This window comes from Crocodylus siamensis, chromosome 6 (assembly GCF_052110815.1).
Source record: "Crocodylus siamensis isolate JL-2025a chromosome 6, ASM5211081v1, whole genome shotgun sequence".
Taxonomy (NCBI): domain Eukaryota; kingdom Metazoa; phylum Chordata; order Crocodylia; family Crocodylidae; genus Crocodylus; species Crocodylus siamensis.
Window position 1 is genome coordinate 37060031 of NC_143400.1, and position 6853 is coordinate 37066883.

The 6853-nt window shown below is 57.1% G+C and overlaps 1 protein-coding gene across 1 annotated transcript; it reads left to right on the top strand.

The window, feature by feature from the left end:
• Positions 1-2943: 2943 nt before the first annotated feature.
• Positions 2944-5992, top strand: ZNF703 (zinc finger protein 703). The gene is made up of 2 exons (XM_090053645.1): positions 2944-3263; positions 3345-5992. The coding sequence occupies exons 1-2, from the start codon at positions 3054-3056 to the stop codon at positions 4713-4715; spliced, it is 1581 nt and encodes a 526-aa protein (XP_089909771.1). The 5' UTR covers positions 2944-3053; the 3' UTR covers positions 4716-5992.
• The last annotated feature ends 861 nt before the right edge of the window (positions 5993-6853 follow it).

A 6853-nucleotide genomic window follows, 5' to 3' on the forward strand; every position in this document is an offset into this window, starting at 1 on the left:
TTCCTGCAAACAGAAGTTGGAGCTGGCAATCTAGTTTCCAGTGAACTGATAACTGCCACACGCTTGCTCCACTAGTTCTGTGCTTGTTCCGTGACTTAGGACTGTTTCATGAAGAGAGAAAAATAGCCCCCGCTTGAGCCTGAAAACCCCCAGTCCAGTTCCCGGGTCAGAATGCCGCACCATAAATATGATCAGAAATGCAAATGTCACCTGGAGAATCAAGTCAGCCTTTGGAAAGCGGGGAGGTGATTTCTTTTAATAGCTTGGCGGGTTGGGCTTGAAAGCGAGCAAACAAGCCGTGCTAATCTCGGTCTGTGGGGCTGAGTCACTACTGAAATTTCTCCTGCGTTACAATAGCATAGCTCCGTCTGTTCCAACTGACTTGGTCAGCATCAAAGCAAAGGCAAAGCAGGCCCACGGGATTACCAACCCCTAAAATATTTCTCGGGTCCAGGAAACACAGCCCTTAGGATGTCCTCTCCTGCTCCCTCACTTCATTTTTGGATTGCTTGCAGAGAAGGGGTGGCAAGCGCCGATGCTAAACGCGACTGAATCCCAGCCTGCTTTACACCCCAGTCCCACCCTATTTTGTTTTATTTTATTTTGTTAGCGCAGTGTTGTTGTTGGCATGCCGCTTGCATTACTTTGAGCGAAGATTTTTTTTTATTTTTTTTTTTTAATTTCCTTTTGACTTGAATGGCCCCTTTGAAAGGCAGGCCTCTCCTCGACATTTTTGTTGTTCAGATTGAATCAATCTTGCGGTCAGCTTCGGAAAACAGTCTCACTATGAGACAGAATTGACAGGTCTGACAAACAGAGTGATTGATTGTGGTTGGGAAAGTGGTCCTTGAAGTGAGGCATGTGACACATAGATGCCTTCGCTGGGGGAAATCCAGCAAAGGTTGTTTTTTCTCCGCCCCCTTCCCCCCCCGAACACAGAGTGCGCAGACTTGGTACTGGGTGGCCCTGTGAACTTAATAATAGCAACATTGTTATAACATAAAGCATCTGCCAGGATTTAATATGATTAATTATACGTGTCTGTCTGTCTCTCTCTCTCCTTCCCAGGTAGATGGGATTTAAAAACCACACTCTGCAGCTGTAAAAGTGTGAGCATACTGTAGCATTCAGGTTCCCAGGAACGAACACGGCTGGCCTGTAAAGCGTACCCGCAGTTAAGCAACCCACTGCTGAAAGATTGTTCTTTTCCATTATCCCCAATTATTCAGCAAACAATTGCCATGCAATGTGCTATTGGCAAATTATATGCCTTCAGCCAGAAGTACATGAAAGAAAACGTGGAAATGTCAAACATTCCAAGTTATAAATACGTTAGTGCTATGCCATGCCAATCAGAGAGACAAGGTTACTGGGTTTTCAATAGGTAATTTGTTCCAGATAAGCCTCAATTTTAGTATTGTAGCAATGACATCACCCAGTATGTACGAACTAGTCATTCCTTTGCTTTTCGGTACATGACCTGACAGATTGGTTCAGCGTGTTCGTCTTGATTCATTGCTTCCTGCACGTTATATGTACAGTGTTTAGATCGCTGGAAGGGCATCTTCCAGGTGGCTTTCCAAAGAACTCCCATTTCTTTGCTCAAGGGCCGAAGACAGATTCATAGCAAATGAGGGTCAGACGGGACCTCAGGGGTCACATCTAGTCCAACGCCCTGCTCAAAGCAGGACCAGCCCCAACCAGATCATCCCAGCCAGGGCTTTGTCGAGCCCGGCCTTAAAAACCTCCAGGGATGGAGGTATTCTCCCACCTATGCTTGGTATTTGCCCAACCACAACACGGACGTTTCCATTCCCTGCCACCCCCTAACTCCACAGTCCCTTTGGACTTCTATCCCTTTGTTCCCATGTATGGGAACCTAGTTCAATCTGGCAGGGGCAGATAGTTTTGAACCCGAACCCATGCACTTGGCCCCGCGACGAGTCCCCATTAGCATCGCTGGCCTCAGTCTGCACAGACTCAGATAAAGGCCTCGTCTTCCAGCCCTATACTGCAGTTGGGGCCGGGAGTCGGCATGCTCGTGTCGCGCAATCCAGCTGTCCTGGTGGCACCAGGACTTCCATCAGGACCCCTGGCTCGGGGCACAGGTGGGTAACAAGGGTGAGAAAACAGGCTTTCTCCAACCCCTTCCTTGAGTGCTTTACACACCCGGGCTTTCGGGCAGTAGTGTGGGTCTAAGGACATTGGCAGACAAGGTCTTGGAGTAAATGTCACTAGATTAACTAAAATAGTTGGGGGGAAATTGGTTTAAGGATATCGGGGGACAAGGTTCTTTGGCTAAATGCGCTATCTTTTGTTAGACTGACTCAACGCTTGGAAAAATTGTTCTAAGGACACAGGCAGACAGGGGTCTCTGGGTAAATGCCAGGTCTTTTACTAGACTAACAAAAAAGTTAGAAAAATTGGGTCTAAGGGCACAGGCAGACAGGGGTCTCTGGGTAAATGCCAGGTCTTTTACTAGACCAACTAAATAGCTGGAAAACCTGGTTTAAGGACCTTGCACATTTAGCAGAAGACCCTTGTCTGCCGATGTCCTCCGAGCAGCTGAGTCGGTCTAGTAGAAGAGAGGCAGACAAGGGTCTTTGGCTAAATGTGCTTTTATGGCACGGCTGGGCTGAGGCCGCGGGCGGGCGCGCAAGGGCTCTGGGCGGTGCGCTGTCCCTTCCTAGCCGAGCCCGGGGAGAGGGACCGCGCTGCCCCCGGCGCCGCCGCCGGCCCGACCGGAGCCGCCCGCGCGGGGCGGGGCGTCGGCGGCCCCGCCCCCGCGCGGCCCCGCCCCGCGCCGGGATTGGCGGCGCGGCCGGTGGCTTGGCGGCGTGGCGGCGGATCGCGGCTATTTGACGCGCGCGCCGGCGACCGGGGAGGTTTTTTTTTTTTTTTTTTTTTTGCGTCGCCGGGGCTGCCGCCGCTGCCTCCGCGGCCGTCCGCCGCCGCCGCCGCCGCCGGCTCCTTCCTTCCTTCCTTCCTTCCGTCCGTCCGTCCTTCCCTCCCTCCCTCCCTCCTTCCCCTCGCCCCACCCCGGCCGGCCCCAAATGAGCGGTTCCCCCGCTGGATCTACCGCCAGGACCTCGCCCCGCGCTCCCTCCCCGGCGGCCGCGCTGCTCCTGCCCCCGGCCGACCCCCTGCGCCAGGCCAACCGGCTGCCCATCCGGGTGCTGAAGATGCTGAGCGCGCACGGCGGCCACCTCCTGCACCCCGAGTACCTGCAGCCGCTGTCCTCCACGCCCGTCAGCCCCATCGAGGTCAGTGCCGCGCGGGGGGCGAGGGGCGCGGGGCTGGGGAGCGGGGGGCCGCGCCCGGCTCACCCGTGTCTGTGCCCGCAGCTGGACGCCAAGAAGAGCCCGCTGGCGCTGCTGGCGCAGACGTGCTCGCAGATCGGCAAGCCCGACCCGCCGCCCTCCTCCAAGCTCAACGCCGTGGCCGCCAGCGCCGCGCTGCCCGGCCCGGACAAGGAGCCCGGCGCCCGGCCGGCCCCGGCCGCGGCCCCGGCCGCCGCCGCCGCGCTCAAGCCGCTGGACGCGCCGCCCGACGACAAGTCCAGCTTCAAGCCCTACTCCAAGGGCGGCGAGCCCCGCAAGGACGGCGCGGCGCCCGGCTCCGGCCCCGGGCCCGGGCCCGGCCCCGACAAGGCGGGCTTCCGCGTGCCCAGCGCCGCCTGCCCGCCCTTCCCGCCGCCCGCCGCCTCGCCCGCCGCCTCGCCGCCGCACGCCGACGGCAAGGGCCCCGAGGACAAGAAGGAGGCCGAGGCGGCCGCCAAGCCCAGCCCCGACGGGGAGCCGGCGTCGGGGCGCAAGTCCGAGCCGCCCGCGCTGGCGCCCGCCGGCCATGTGGCCCCCGTGTCGCCGTACAAGCCGGGCCACTCCGTCTTCCCCCTGCCGCCCTCCGGCATCGGCTACCACGGCTCCATCGTGGGCGCCTACGCCGGCTACCCGTCCCAGTTCGTGCCCGGCCTGGATCCTACCAAGCCCGGGCTGGTGAGCGGCCAGCTGCCGGGCGCCTTGGGCCTGCCGGGCAAGCCGCCCAGCTCCAGCCCGCTGACCGGGGCCTCGCCGCCCTCCTTCATGCAGGGATTATGCCGGGACCCCTATTGCTTGAGCTACCACAGCGCCTCGCACCTGGGCACCAGCAACTGCTCCAGCTGCGTGCACGACCCGGGCAGCCTGAAGAGCGGCTACCCGCTGGTGTACCCCACGCACCCGCTGCACTCGGTGCACACCACCCTGTCCTCCAGCGCCACGCCCAGCCTGCCCGGCCACCCGCTCTACACCTACGGCTTCATGCTCCAGAACGACCCCCTGCCCCACATATGCAACTGGGTGTCGGCCAGCGGACCCTGCGACAAGAGGTTTGCCACCTCGGAGGAACTGCTCACCCACCTACGGACTCACACGGCTCTCCCCGGGGCGGAGAAACTCTTGGCTGGCTACCCTACCTCGGGCCTCGGCTCTGCCGCTTCCTGCCACCTCCACCTCCCGCCCACCGCCCCCGGGAGTCCCAACACGTTACCGGGATCTCTGTCTTTGAGGAGTCCACACACTTTGGGACTGAACAGGTACCACCCATACGGCAAGAGCCACTTGCCCACAGCCGGGGCTCTGCCCGTGCCCTCCTTGCCAGCAGCTGGACCTTACTATTCTCCATATGCGCTGTATGGCCAAAGACTAACTTCAGCTTCTGCGCTTGGATATCAGTAACTAAAGCGGCCCTCTCCTCTCCGACCCAGCTCTTGTCCCTCCTCCGCTCCCGTCACCTCCCTCGGACTGTGTATTTATTTACTGTATGTTAGCTTAAAGCTGGGAATATAAGTGCATTAATACACCAATGAATCAATGGTATGCAAAAAGTCTGTGTCCAAAAAAAACAACAAAAAAAAAGAATCCTTTCCTTTGCAAGTGTGGGGCTTTTTATTTGTTCCTTTATTCCCTCCTCCCCCTCCCCCCCCCCCATTTTTGGGTTTTGTTTGATTTTTTTTTTCTTCTTTTCTTTTTTCCATTTTTATTTTATATATCCCCTCCCCTCCCTGCGAATTTCTTGCATGACTTCTGACAAGTACATTTCGCCCTCCCCACCCTTCCCCCGTTTTATCATTTCGAAATCCCCTTTCTCTTTGTTTGTACAGTTACCAGAGATGTAATATTTTTTGTAATGTATTTTGGGGAAGGGGCGGCCGTGGGGAGGGTGCAGGGGCAGCCGGGAGGAAGCCTGGCAGCGCTACCCCAGGAGCTCTCTTCATCCCAAAATGTGGCTCTGCCTGCCACAGCCGAGGTGGCCTCCCCTGACTGCGTGGAAGCAGGTGGATGCTCTGCGTTCCTCTGCAGAGCTTGAGAAAGCACAGAGGAGTTGCCATGCTGGGTCAGGCCGGCGGACCAGCTCATCCTGTCTTGTGAATCCTGTCCTGCTCTCCTGCGATTGGAAAATATGCCTTGTCTTCCAGTGGGCTCCGATACAGACTTAGCACTAGCGTGCCGCTCAGCCTGGCCCCCGGGCTCCGCAGATAATACTCCAGGAGTCCGTCGATGCCCGGGCAAGCGGGGCCGTGCCGCTGCAAACGATACGCTCATGCTAGCTGGTGTGTCGCAGGGCACCCGCTCCGATGTAGAAGAAGGTGACTTTCAAAATCCAATGCCCTTGTTGGCTCGGAGGGGGAAGCCTCCCCCCTCCCTTCTTGGTAGCAGATGCAGCTAGAACTTGCCAGGCCTAAGATGGTTCAATGCAGCCCCCCGGGCCTGCTTCACCTCGATCTGGTTGCTGCAGGCCCAATCTACATACCAAAAAAAAAAAAGAGAGAGAGAAACAGACCCTCCCCGAGCCCCAGCTTTTCTTGACCTACAGGAATGAACAGTGAGCGGGGTGCGGACCCCCCCCTTGCCCGGTGTAGCGCAGCGTGGAGGGCTGTGGATCATTTGGGGTGAATAGAGCTCCACCTTGGTAAGTCTTATTTTGTTAATAAATGAATACTTGGTTATATTCACCCTGTGGTGTGTTCTCTCTTCCATTTTCTCCCCCCACCTCACCCCTCCCATGGCTCTCTAGGGGTAACCTCCCCGAGTAAGGCAGTGCCTCTGCAGAAGCCGGCGTGGCCTGCACGCAGCAAGAGTGCTTCGCTTTTTCGGTTCACAAAGGCAAATAGCACTTGTGGGGGGCGGGAAGCGGGGAAGTCCCGTCGCTTTGTCCTCCAGACTGCTGCCGCTTTCGTGCCTTGCTGTCCCAAGCGGCTGGGCATCCTGGGGCAGGGGAGACAAAAGCAGAAGGGCGAGGGAGCGCGACCGAAGAAGGCAGGAGACTGTTCAGAGTTTGGGGTGCTGGTGGGTGGGGGTGTTGAGTACAAGCGGATGATTAAAGGGCTGTAGTACCATCTAGTGGCAGACGAGCACCACGGCAAGCTGGTTTCTCTACTTGTCCTACTTAGACCTTTTCTATCTGCAGAGCAGTTACACACCTGGAAAAGAGCAAAGGCAGCAGATAAATGGATCCCTACCAGCCCTGTTCTTTTGCTTGCATGGATCATCCCGGGGCCTTAGAATAGCCGCCGTGCTCTGGACTGAGCCGAATGCAAACAGCACCTCTCAAGCATTTTACAAACATTAATTTATCATCTCAGCAGCCCCTCGGTGGGTAAAAAAATCATCCCTGTTTTATAGATGCTGGGAGGTTGGAAGGGAGTGCCGCAGGGAGCAGGAGTGCCCAGTTGTAAGTTAAATGGATCGATTCGTCTTCCTTAAGACTTGAGCGGGAGTTGGTGGCTGAATGCAAGTAGGGAGTTGAGGATACAGTTAATACCTCCCTTGGCATCATTATCAATTCCTGGCCAGATTATATCTGTGAACATAGC

What these genes read in the sequence shown, in the direction of transcription:
- ZNF703 (XM_090053645.1), top strand. Translation starts at nt 3,054, where the DNA reads ATGAGCGGTTCCCCCGCTGGATCTACCGCCAGGACCTCGCCCCGCGCT. An exon ending in CGCCCGTCAGCCCCATCGAG is followed by an intron (nt 3,264 to 3,344) that starts GTCAGTGCCGCG and finishes CTGTGCCCGCAG; the next exon opens with CTGGACGCCAAGAAGAGCCC.